Source organism: Onychostruthus taczanowskii, unplaced genomic scaffold, assembly GCF_017590055.1.
Source record: "Onychostruthus taczanowskii isolate IOZ18803 unplaced genomic scaffold, ASM1759005v1 scaffold131, whole genome shotgun sequence".
In the NCBI taxonomy this organism is placed as follows: Eukaryota; Metazoa; Chordata; class Aves; order Passeriformes; family Passeridae; genus Onychostruthus; species Onychostruthus taczanowskii.
Window position 1 is genome coordinate 1,141,033 of NW_024498474.1, and position 12,704 is coordinate 1,153,736.

Here is a 12,704-nt window from a genome sequence, read left to right on the forward strand (position 1 = left end):
CTGGAAATTCCCAGCTGAGTTTAAACCATGATTCAGGGCTGAAAAATGGTTGGATGTGGGGAGGTGTGAGGCCCGAGACACTATTAGGAAAATAAGTGCTTTATTTTTTAATTTTATTCCAATTATTAATTGGAAATACTCTTCTTTGGGTTCCAGCCACAAGAGGAGGCTGAAAGAAAATTCTTAGTTGAGCTGAGCTTTGGTGTTGGGAAGGAAAATTACTCGTGGAATGGGATCCAGGTGGTTTTGACCTTTTGCTCTCCTGTTTTTGGTGTTTGGCTCTGGAAAGTGCACGAGGGAATGGGGATGCTGAGGGAATGCTGAACTGCTGTTTGGTGTGTTTATCTTGGCACCGAGCCCTTAACTCCCTTTGCCAGGGAATAAATGGCACGGCAGGAAAAGGAATGGCATTTTCAGGGGATAAAGGGCAATGGAGGGGGGATACAGACAGGAAAGGAGCTGCTTTTTGGGGTGGGAGGTGCTGTATGGAGCTTTGCTGTCCTGTCCATGGAGGTGCAGCCGAGGGGAGTGGGGAGGAATGCTGGGATCAGGGCGCTGAGATGATCCAGGGATGGATCAGCCTTGGGCTGTTGGAGCTGTAGGGAAGCTCCCTCACTCCCTGGCACCCAGAATCCTGCCTTGCTCACCCCTCCAGGCCAGAATCAGGAGCAGATGGTGCTTTGTGGGGAAAAAAGTGGAGTTCCAGCAGGTTGGAGGGCTGCACGTGAGGTCACGGAGCAATTAATACAGGCAGAGCTCTGCAGAGGGATCAAGGAGGCAGCAAGAGGAACAGTGCAGGGCTGGGGGGCTCAGCTGGTCGGGACCCCCAGTTTTGGGCTGGTTTGGTGCTCTGCTGTGGTTTTGGCTTGCTCCAACAGCGTCGTTTGGGAAGGAAGTTCTGTGTCAAACCTCCGGGTGACAGCCACCCCCTCCCGGGGCTGTCTCGCCCCTGCCTGGCTGCAGGGAAACCGTCTGTTTTTAAATTTCCAGCTGGAAGTGAGGGAGAGGCTCCTGGTGTTGTGCTATTTATACCTCAGAGGGGCAGCCGGGCAGAGCTCGGCTTTGCTGGGACCTCCGTGCTGTTTTCCTTGGATTTGCTCCTCCGTGGTCCCGGCTGGAGTTGGCTCCTGTCACCTGTGCCAAAGGCTGCGAGCAGGAGCTACTCAACTCCAGGAACTCCACGCTCGGAAAGGTGGGTGGGTGTGGGAATATTCACCGAACAAGAGCATCACTGGGGAGGCCAGAGGGAGTCTGGGAGCAGGGATAAAGCTTCCAGCCGGCGGATCTGTGGTTCCGCGTGCGCGGAGCTATGCCAGCTATTTCTCTTTCTGTATAAATAAAATATCTCTGAGATGAAACGGAGCCAAAGGGGGGCGGGGGGGAGGGAGTTGGGAGGAGGTGGAATTGAGCCAGAGTCGTGGGAGCCTTTGGGAAAAATGGGAATTGGCTGGTTTTGTAAATGAAGCAAGTTGGTAGCAGGGTTAACCCCGTTGGTTTTTAAAAGAGAAGGAAAAAGGGCTTTTTGTAGGGCACGTCCTGGTTGCTTTTCCCCCTTTTTCCCTGCTGTACTGGTGTGGGACAGAAACCCTACAATAAGCCAGGGGGTCTGAGGTGGGAATGTGAGAGGGGTGTTGGAAGGCATTGCCTGGAACACAGGCATCCTCCCTCTGAGGGCATTGCCCCCGGAATGAAGTGCTTTTTCCACTTGCCAAACACATCTCTTGTTCCCTAGGCTGCCCTGTGCCTTGGCTCGTGCTGCCAGACAATCCTGCAGGTGGAAACACATCCATACCATCCACGTCACTGGGGATGGTGTCTGGTCCCAGAGAGGTGAGGGATCTGTTTTCACCCCGGGATATCCCCAAAAATATGTACAGCTTCTTCCTTGCATTGTAGGGCAAGAGAAAGTAGTTAATTTTGAGGATCCAGGCACAGGGTTGAGCAGGAAAACTGAGGCCCCATTTCTGTCCTCCTTCATGAAAAAAGAATTTATTCCCTTGGGGGTTATGTACTTTTAGTTGACTGTGATGGCTTTTCCTCTCCCTTTATTCCCTCAGTTTGGCAGCAGCAGCACAACACCCAGTTTATTCCCGGAGAAGAAGTGTGGTGGTTTTTTAACTCAGTTTGTGGCTTTTCTTAGCCAAGGTAGCCTGATTTGCTGCTTCTCAGGTGCCAGAAAAGGTGAAAAGGAATTTTGCTCATCCTAAGCATCTTCAGGGCTTGTGCTTCCCTGTGTATGCTCCCAGCCCCAACAGTTTTCCAGGCTGGCTGTGGCTGGGAGGTGCAACAACCATCCACAGGTTTATTTTCCTGTTTTCACCAAGGACTGAGGGCTTTGCTTTCCACTGCCAGGGAATTTAGCCAGAGGGAGAGGCGGCTGAGCATCCCCTTCCCAAACCAGCTCTGCCATCAGCCACCCCCAGCCTTCCCACACTAAAAGCTGAACACAAATTGGGGATGAAAAGAACACTCCGCTGTATTTTAGCAGCCAAGTTTTTTTTTGAGGAATGGAAACAAAGCTGTGGAGCAAGCAGCCACGTGTGTGAAATGGATGGTCAGTGCATCTTCCCGTGGGCTCCTGGGCTGCTTTTGGGACCAAAACACCCACAATTAAATGGAAAAAAAATTAAATCAGGAGCTTGTGCATGGAAGCACCTGCAGGAAAAGAAAGGGAGCAGTGACTGAGCAGCCTCGTAGCTGTTCCTGGGGAGATAAGGCAAAGGATTTCGTAGCAGGGCAACACAGGGAAGTGATTTCAGGGAAAGGGATGTGTGAAAGCACAGGAGACCCCGGCACGCTGCTGGCTCTGGCTCAGCAGCCCCCCACTCCCCCCCAAAATCGCAGAGCAGCAGCATTTCAGAGGATGCCACAGCACTGGCTGAACCTCCATCCTCTCCCTTGCCCTCCCCAGCCTTTCCCCCTGGGGAATTTGGCTTCCCTTGCCTACAACAAGCGGCTGACCTGCCCCAGGACCCGGTTTCCCGCTCAAAGGCCAAAATTCAGGTTTATTGTCAGCACTGCCCTCCAGTTCCTGCCATCCACCAGACCCGTGGGAATCCTGCCTGAGGCAGGGGCTCCGTGCCCGGCATCTCCTCGACAGCGGATGCTCTGCTGCAGAAGCGCTTATAAATTAAGGGTTTTTGGGGTTTTTTGGCTTCATCCCTGCTAGGAGTCATCGTAGAGAGGGTTGTTGTAGTTGCCCCAGGAGCCGTAGTCATGGTCGTCCAAAAGCCTTCCGTAGGAGGAGTGCCTGCCAGGGAGAGCAAACCTGAGGTCACTTTGAGGATTTATTACTTATTTTGCCATGGGATGAAGAAATGGTAACGCAGAGGCTCCCTAGGTCAAGCTCTGGGGTGTTTAAAGAGGAAGGACCAGGAGAAGTGAAGAGAAGCCCAGAGTGGATTTTGCCCCCGTTGAATGAGCCTGGACACAGGGAATTAAAAGCAGACCTTTGCTCATCTCAGCTGTCAGCAGAGGCTCATTAGGGATGCTCAGCACTGGGCTCTGCTGCTGTTTATTGTCCCAGTGACAGCGAGACCCACAGCAGCAGCTTTCCCAAGGGATAATTACTGGATATGACTATGCCCAGCAGCATCCCTGCCATTTGAGCAGGGCTGTTGCAAAACCAGGGAGGCGAACTCTGCTTTCCAGTACAGGAGCGGTGAGGAACGCAGCCCTGCTGGCACCAGAGGCTGCACATTGCCCTGCCACGCCTGGGGACAGCGTCTTCCCGGCGCTTGGCATCATCCCGCTGCCGGTGAGAGGGGCTGTGGAGAGAGGGGCCACCCCAAAACCGGCCTCACCTGATCTTGAGGTAGGCGGCCGCCCCGAACACCAGCACCACCAGCACGATGACCGTCACGGTGATGGCCACGATGCTCCCTGCGCACCAAACACACCACAAAGGGCAGGGTCAGGGCTCAGCCCCCTGATCCCAGCTCCCTAGCACACATCCCACAGCCCAGCTGCTCCCAGCTCGCCCACACCAGCCATCTCTGTGTGAATATTCCCTCGCTGCTTCCCAAAGGGGTTGTCCCTCTCTCTTGGCAATGGTCCCAGAAATGCAGGGCAGGTATTTGTGGGATGAAGCACAGCTTGGGCACCGTGCACTCGCTCTTGGATGCTGCTCCCAGCGCCAGGCAGCGTTCAGGGCTGAGCCAAGGCTAGAAAATGCTCCAGATCGCCCCTTTTCCAGCCACGTGGAGCACTTTTAAGCCACCCCTACAAGGGGACAGGGAGAAGCTCGTGTCAGCTTCCTGAGGGAAAATTCACCCTTACACCACCCTAACTCGGGCTGCACCCACCACCCAGCCGTTTGTTTCCTCTCATCCTCAAGCCTTTCGAGTCAAATTTAGAGCTGAGGATTTTATCCCCATCTCCAGGCAACCGAGATTCGTTATCCGCCGCTCCCGGCCTCTGCCAGCGCTCCAGGCGGCACAGGCTCCTCCGGGAATTTCGCAGGGCGACGCTCTCAGCAAGCCGGGCACCTCTTCCCTTGCCCTTCGGGGCTCTGCCCGTGCGGCGTGGGCACCCTGAGGCTGGCACAGGGCGGGCACAGGAGCTCACCTGCGCTCAGGGCGCGCGGCACCTCCTCCACGGTGACCCCGGTGGTTTTCTCCGAGGCCTCGGCCTCGCCTTCCGCGGCGCTCAGCACAGTCCCGGGTGGAGATGTCGGCTCCGTGGCCAGGCTCGATGCCACGGCCAGTGTCCCCAGGGAAGGGACGTCCTCGGGCGGCAGCGGCGGCCGGGTGGCGGCCGGGCTCGCCAGGACGGGCGTCGGGGACAGGCCCGTGCCGGGAGGCGAGGCGGGATGGCTGCTGGTGAGGGACGAGGGAGGCGATGGCACAGCCAGGCCTGAGGGGCTGGGAGCTGCTCCCACATCCGTGGTGCTCCTTGCCAGGCCGGCAGCGTGCGCTGTCCGGGGAGCCGGGACATCGGGTGGCACCGCGCTGGGGGACACGGAGGGGCCATCTGCCGCGGGGCTCACGGGGACAGCAGCGGGGGACAGCGCTGCCGCCGGGGTGCTGGCATTGCGGCCGTCCCCGTCCAGGGGCCTGGAGGATGTCGCGTCTCCGGAAGGCGCCGTGGAGGAAGGCAGCTCGGGCTGGCTTGGAGCCGCTGTGGGGACATCCCTGGAGTCTGGTTTCACCGGGGCGCCCCCCCAGAGCAAGGGGGGGCGGATGGGGATGAGGGGTGACTCCGGGGAGCCGTGGCCCAGTCCTAGGGGTGAGACAAAGAAGCGTTAGTGACAGGGCAGGCCTCGGCGTTTGGGAGAGCGCTGAATGAAGGGCTTGGGAATTAAGCTGGGAATAAGTTTTAAAACGGCGAGGGCCATCTGAAATGAAGAGAGGGGAAATACAGCTGTGTACCTAGAGGGGAGGTTCAAACCAGAGCAGCTGTCCTAGCATAAATCAGCCCCGTTTTTCCCCCAGTTCGGGATACCCCCATCACCCCCAGCATCAGGGGAAGAAGCTCCTCCTCAGAGCGGCCCCTGTGCAGCTGGGAGGGACAACACAAGACGCCTCTTTCTCTTCTCCCCCCACTTCCTTGTGCATTCATTCATTTGTCACCGTTTCTTAGCGTGGGGATGAGTCATTTCTCCCCCTGACCCCCCAGAGCATCCCAAGCCCAGCCCTGGGCAGAGCAGGAGCTCGCTCCAGCTGCAATGAACTAATCAGGAGTGGGGAGGACAGAAACATTCCGTGCCTGTCTGTGGGAACAATGGGATCTGGCACTGCTTGGCGAGCGGGGACTCGTTAATTAAAGCAGCCAAAATGGCTTTTTTTGGGGTATCCATGTGGAAGGACCCCGTTTCCCAGGCAAAGGGGTCTTGGAGGTGACACTGAGGCCGTGGCTGCTCTTCTCTGCTGAGGACAAGCACTGGGAGATGGCTCTGAGCTTCTACCCTCCTCAGGCCGAGGACACCAACCGTGGGACAGGGAGGAATGACAGGCTGGGATCTGGTTACTGCAGGGATCCTTCACACCCCACGTGGTTCAGAATCCATCTGTATGCCAGTGTTCTCACTCCTGGACCTTTCAGGTTCCTCCAGCAGGCAGCAGCCAGCCCGACAAGCAGGATCCTGCCAGGATCCCAGGAGCCTGACACCTTGTAAATGCAGCGGCTCCCGGTCCCTCGGGGACACAGGCGGCTTCCCACCTCCCTGCAAAGCCACCCTGATGTCCCCAAGCGCTTGGGCTCAGCAGAGCTGCCGTGGTGTGCCTGAATTTGGGAGGCAGAGCAGCGGGGAGCTGGCAGTGCTGCTGGCCGGGATGAGTCAGGAACTTTCCGATAACATCTGAGGGGCATAAATCCGGAGGCTGAGCCAGAACTGGAGGCAGGGACAATCTCTGGCTGCTGGCTGAGAGCTCCCAGCCAAGGAGGTCACAAGTCACAGGGACTCTTCCCAGGAGAGCAAGGAAGTCACCAGGCTGAAAACACCTCCAGTCCCCCAGAGGGACTGAGGGATGCTGGCTCCCAGGGGATGCCCAGCATAGCTCAGCCCTGAGGAATTTGCTCATCTAATTCACTTAGGGCAGGTGGCCACCCCGCTGGAATCCCACAGGGAGCGAGGCAGGGGGCTGCCAGGATGAGGTGACTGCCCAGGAAAGCAGCAGTGTCACACTCCAGGGCCACACAGGAGCTTTGCAAAGTCCTTTTCCTAGGATTTTTGTCACTAGGAATACAGAAAACAGCCAGGGAAAGAAGAACCCAAAGCAGTGTCATTCAAATATCCTGCTCTTAGGGGAAGGGGATATTCTTAGGGGATATTAGGGGATATTCTTAGGGAGTATTAGCCCTAATCATGTGCCAACCTGAGGAATGAGCCTGGTGAATTGTGAATTGTGAATTATGGTGCTCTCCTGGCTCCTGGAAGGCACACAGAGGGGCAGGTCTTGCCCTTGCAGGAGCTGAGTGATGCTCATGCTCCTCCTGGGAAAGCTTGACCTGGGCTGGCAGCCTCTCCAGAACGCATTTCCCAGGCACTCCAAAAGCCATTGCAGCAAATCCTGAACTGCTCTGCCAGCCTGAAAGCCACCAGAGCACATCTGCAGCCCGAGTGAGTGACACCAGGCCGGAGCAGCAAACAAACACCCACTGACAGAGGCAGAGGTGGAGCTTTCAGCCAGCTCCACTTCAGAGCCCGTGGCCTCTGGCACAGCCACAGGAGACCCACGGGACCAGCCCAAATTTCCTGCAGCACCCCAGCCCCAGCTGCAGCCAGGGACGCTCCCCCGGCAGCCAAGGCCAAAGGGATAATGAGAGTTTCCATAACGTGGGTGTTGTTTGTCCTGCCTGAACAAGAAACACAGCAGCAGGACAGCAAGGAGAGCTGCTGGACACACACTGCTGCTGCCAGCCTGGGTGCCACTCTCCATGCCAGGTCAGCAGCTGGCAAACACCCAAAAAAAACCCACAAGTGACCTAGACCACACCAAGCATCGCTGCTCTTTAGAAACCTGTCTCTAATCACAAGAGTGAGCAAAAAAAAGAGATTTTGCTGGTGCTGCATTGTGCTGCTCCTCACCAAATGCTGGTGACAGAGCAGCCCTGAGTCCCCTGAGCCTGCCCTGGGCTGTAACCAGGTTAAGTGATGCAGAGCAATAAAACAATCTAGATGTAAACATAAGGAAGGATTTCCTGCACATGACCTCCTTGGCTCAGCTTTGGTTTCTGTGGCTGGGGAGTCCCATAACCTGTGCTGGGTTTTTGGTACTTCCCCACGCCCTTGTTAGTGCTCAGGTATGATTTCCATTGTATTTCTTTGCTGTAAAACCAGCAGCATCTGGCTGTGGATGGCAAAAGCCCTCCTTGCAGCATCCAGGGCCAAACCAAACTGGTTTTTGCTTTGGGTTCGACGAGTTTTTCCAGCTGCTCAGCCCTGCGCCGCCTCACCTTCCCTGTCCCCATGCAGTTTGGGATGTGGGGATGCTCTCTCCTCGCTGCCTGGGCCCCACCTGCAGTGCACAGGGCTGCTGCTGGGGAAGGAGCACGAGGACGTGGAGGCTGGCCTGGGCCTCCAGCTCGTGTTTTTCTCTCTCTGGGGCACCGCTCTGGACTCCTGCCTCGTTATCCCCAAGAAACACGGGCCACGGGGAGGCGTGGGAGCAGCTCTGCCGGCTCTGAGCCGCGTCCCACCCCCAGTGAGATTTTCCTGCCCCATCACAGGGGGGACACCCAGCTGGATCAGCGGGTGATTCCTGGGGACACCTCTAGCTGGGGGTGTGCCCCCAAGCTCCAGCAGCGCCTGTGGGTGCTGGTGACCCCTGCCTGGGGTGCTGCTCCTCTCCCTGCTGCCCCGTCCCCCCTGTTTGCAGGAGGAGCCAGGGCCATCAGATCCAATAAATCTGCGCTTGCTCCGATTTCCTGGCAGGCCGAGCTGGCTTCCTGCGCGATCAGTTTTATTCTGCTGCGTGCTCGTTAAGTGCCTGAGCTCTAATTGCCCTGGAGCTTTCTGTGGCTGACAGAAGCAGCTGCCCAGCAGAAATCCCAGCATCCGTGTGTCCGTCTGTCCCAGCCACCGGGCCTGGCTCGCTCCTGCACACCCTCCAGAGCCCGAGGAATGCTGCTGTGGGCAGGCTCTCCTTGAGGAGGCAGGAGGGAAGCTCCAGCACCCTGCAGGCTCCGCTCTTCCCAGCTGAAAATAGCTTTTTTTCTAAAATTCACATGGCTCCCTGCATGCTGCACGCTCCCTCCTTCCTTGCCTGGGAGGAGTGTCCAAGTTTTTCCCTGCCCCACGATCCAAACCCAGGAAAAGATGGTGTTTCCCCTCCCCAGAGCCAAGTGCTGCTCAACTATCCAGCCCATGAAGCCCTTGATGCTGATGCTGCAATGAAATTACAGCAGATAAGAAGGAGAAGAGGAATTTTTGGGTGGGTTTTTTGCCTCCTGAGAGTGGCAAAACCCCTGTCAGCCTGTACAGCCAGAGGGCTGTGATGAGGACCTGGGGTGGAAAAACATCTAAAATGATGTCTTTCTTGTTTAAATAAAAAATAAATTCGGTATTTCAAGTTATATTCTTGAAAGATGCCAGCAGGGGTTAGGCTGTGCTGATTTCCCTGGGGAAGGGGAATGAAGGGATGCCAGGGGATGCTCTCTGGTGTCTCCTGGGGCTGGGAGCTGGCAGGTGGGACCTGCCTGCTCGGGACACCTCACACCATTATTTTTCCCCAGGCACATATCTCGGATATGGCTCTGGAGTTTTGCAAGAAGCAGCTCTGCCCAGGTGACAACTCCCCAGCTCCATCATTTTCCTGGCTGGCTGCTAATTAGTGCTTCCAGGTGCAGCTTCCAACATGCATCAGCCCCATTCCAGCCCCTCCCAGGGGGAGAAGCAGCTGGGTTGGGCAGAGGAATTTGGGAGCATCCTCTGGTATTAAGAGGCTGACTGCTCATTTGGGCTGGTAGAGGGGGTACTTACCCACTCCCCTGTCCTTCAGCTGGTGGGGGAGCAGAGTGCTCGAGGATCTGCCTCCTCAAAGGCAGAATAAATCAGCCCTGAGAGCCCAAAAAGCAGCTCTTCCAGCCCAGAGCCTGCACCAAGCAGCTCTCAAAACCTTCAAGGCCTTAAATCTGCTTCTAAAAGGTACTCAAAAATGTCTCAGCTGGGGCACAGGGGGAATTGCAGAAGGGCAGAGCGGGCCTGGGGCTGGGCACCAGGTCAGGAAAGCAAAACAGGTTTCAATTTACATCCAGAGTAAGGAGTCATAAGGGGATAAAAACTTCCTTGTGGGAGACGCTGCTGTTTCATTAGGTGGCCAGGCAAAGCCCAGACTTATTTTACTCCTGGCCAGTGACGTCCTAGCTGTCATTTAGCCCTGAAGAATGAGCTCGAAGCAAATTCAAATCCTGCTTGGTGTTTCCTCCCAAGTGAGAGATATTTTTGTATACACACTTTTTTTTTTCTTCTTTTTTTTTTTTTAATAAATTATTTTTGTGGGGGCAGAAATGTTGTAGAAGGCATCCGAAAGATGCTCCAGGGCCGTTTGGGAGCAGCCTGAGGGACGTGGGACCAGGGTCCAGGGAAATCTTTTCTGTTCCTGCTGCCAAGCCTGGCTGGCCTTGGTGCTGTGGAGAGGGATGGTCGTGGGAACAGCTTTGGGCTTGGCCCGGGCGCTGGGAAAAACCCGCCCCCCGACCCCAAGGCTGGCTGCCGGCACAGACCGCCGGCTTTGGGGGCAAATTTGGCACTGCAAAGGAGGAGAAAGAGCATCCCAATGCTCGTCCCCATCCCTCCCGAACGCACAGATCGGGAGCTCGCCGGCAAACCCCCCTTGCACAGGGAGAATTATTCACCCAGCTCTCCCTGCTCCAGGGAAGATCTCCCGCCTGCCGACGAGCTCCGGGCCGATGTTTCGGGGTCCCGCGGGTGGGACCCGTCCCCCGGCGGCCCCGGGGGCTGCTGCTGCCCTCGGGCTGTGCCGGCAGCTCGGCCCGGCCCGATGTGACAGCGACATCCCGCCCGATGGGTTTCTCCCCGGTTATGCAAGCGTGTTTTCCACCTTCCCGAGCAGGCAGCTCCTCGTGTTTGTTGCGGGCGGAAGGGTGACCCGAGCTCGCTGTCGCATCAGCCGGGGACAGAGCTGTCCCCGCCGAGCGTCTCGGAGGGGGAAGACGTCCAGTCGGGCGTTTCTGTGGCACGGGGAGGCCGGTGATGCCGGGGGCCAGGGAGAGCCATAAAAACTCCCCGGGAGCGGTGACCGCGGGGGAAGGGGATGCGGGGCTGCCGCGGCTCCGGCCCGGCCAGGGGGTGGCCGTGAGGACACTCCGGTGGTCCCACCAAGTCCCCCCGCTCCCAGCAGTCGGGGACTCTGCTGGGGACGAGGAGAAGCAGGGCGGGACACCTCCTGCCCCGCTGTCATTGGGGGTGACCCCTCCCGCGGGGTGTGAGGGGCCGCCACCGCCGAGCCCCTCTCCGGGAAGCACCGGCGCTGCCCCCGGTAATCGCGGGGCTGCCTCCTTCCCATCGCTCCCAGCCCGGCACCGCGGGGTCCCCGGCGTGTCCCCCCACTTCCCCAGGGCGCTTACCTGCCGGGAGGAGGAGGAGGGCGAGGAAGAGGAGGCGGCAGCAGCAGCCCATGGTGCCGGCGGCGCTGGCAGCCGCGGCGGGAGGGACGCAGAGCCCGGCCCGGCCCCCGCCGCCGCCCCCCGGCCGCGCCCGGCCCACAGCGGCACCTGCCGGCACCGGAACCGCCGGGGCTGCCGGACCCAGCACCGGGCGCGGGAGGCTCGGGTGTCACCCGCTCGGGGTGCTCTGTGTCACTTGTCCCCTCCCCGTTGCCAGCTCCCGCCCGAGTGTGGCGGGGATGTCCCTGGCACGGGATGCCCGGAGGAGCTGTGGGTGCTCCATTCCTGGAAGGGTCCAAGGACAGGCTGGGCAAGCGGCAGAGCAGCCTGGGCTAGTGGAAGGTGTCCCTGCCCGTGGTAGCAGCGTTGGGACAGCAAGAGCTTTAAGGTCCCTTCCAATCCAAGCAGTTTTGTGATCCCGTGGTTCTCCCTGGGGATCCCCTTGCCTGCTGCATAAAAGGGATCTGGTGCCTGTGGTGGGGGACAAGCCAGGCACGTGAATGAAGGGGAGCCGGGCACTCAGGGTCCTGCTGCACAAACAGCTCCCAAAATGCAGCTCCCAGTGCCCAAAGGAGCCAGCCAGGAGACAGACACCTGTGGCACAGCAGGAGGTACAAGGACCTACATTTTTTTACCCCTTTCCTTCTGGGAAGAGCAGTGCTGCGGGTGAAATATTTTCGGGCTGAACTCATCCTCCCCAGGCTTTTGCGTGCTCACAATGGAAAAGGATTTTCGGAGCCCGGGCTGTGGCCGAGCTATCTTTACCCGGGCTTGCATTGTGTGGCATTTTCCCGGGATGGATCCTGGCTCTGGGCCTGGACCAGCAGGGCACAAAATCCAAGTCAGCTGGCATTCCTCGGGCAGCCGGGCGCTACCAGCACCCCCGCTCTCCTTGAAACATTCCCTCTGCTCGGGAGGAGGGAAAATAACCCTGCTGCCGTGGGAACAGCGTGACACCCTCCCTGCTTCCCAGCTCACATCCCTGTTGTTGGTGCTGATGAATGCTCCCAAGGGCAGGAGTTTTTGGGGGGTCGGGACGGGGCTGGGCACGCCGCTGCTCCCCTCGCGTTTTGGGTGCCAGGGGCTGGGCTGTGGCAGGCCCGGAGCTCCCCGAGGGCCACCAGCCCTGGGCTCCCGCTGCCACCTGCTGGTCACCTCGGCCCGGTCCTCCCGGCCAGGGAGATCCTTTTTTGGGGATAACTTTGGCCAGCGCTTTCGCACTGCCGCTGGAAACCATTGCCTCTGGTGACATCTGCCCTGAGGCTCCAGCTCTTTTAAAATCACCTCTTTCAAATGCTTTTCCCCACCAGTTCTATCCAGATGTGAAGGATGCTGGAGGGAAATTTTTCTTTTAGTGGGCATGAGGAATTTTTTTTTTTTTAATTTTATTTTTTTTGCCTGCTCCCTTCCTTTGCCCACCCCACCGGCATGAAGCCAGCTCCCCTGTGCCACATCCTGGTGCCAGCTGCCAGTTTTGCTGGCCTTGCCCAGAGCTTTTGCACCATCCTTGTGGTTTGTCACGCTTTTGGGGGGCCGCCGGCAGGGAGCCGGGGGGGCCGTGAGCCCAGGGGCCGGCGGTACCGGTGTGCCGGAGCTTGCAGCAGGAATTTTTGGCTGGCCAGGGCTAAGGGAGCTTG

At 58.1% G+C, this 12,704-nt stretch overlaps 1 protein-coding gene across 1 annotated transcript; it reads right to left on the minus strand.

Moving 5' to 3' along the window:
• Positions 1–2,985: 2,985 nt before the first annotated feature.
• Positions 2,986–11,239, minus strand: PARM1 (prostate androgen-regulated mucin-like protein 1). The gene is made up of 4 exons (XM_041396840.1): positions 11,029–11,239; positions 4,567–5,220; positions 3,804–3,882; positions 2,986–3,250 (listed from the first exon to the last, which is right to left on the minus strand). Exons 1-4 carry the CDS (start codon positions 11,078–11,080, stop codon positions 3,166–3,168), a joined length of 870 nt encoding a protein of 289 aa, XP_041252774.1. The 5' UTR covers positions 11,081–11,239; the 3' UTR covers positions 2,986–3,165.
• Between the last annotated feature and the right edge of the window lie 1,465 nt (positions 11,240–12,704).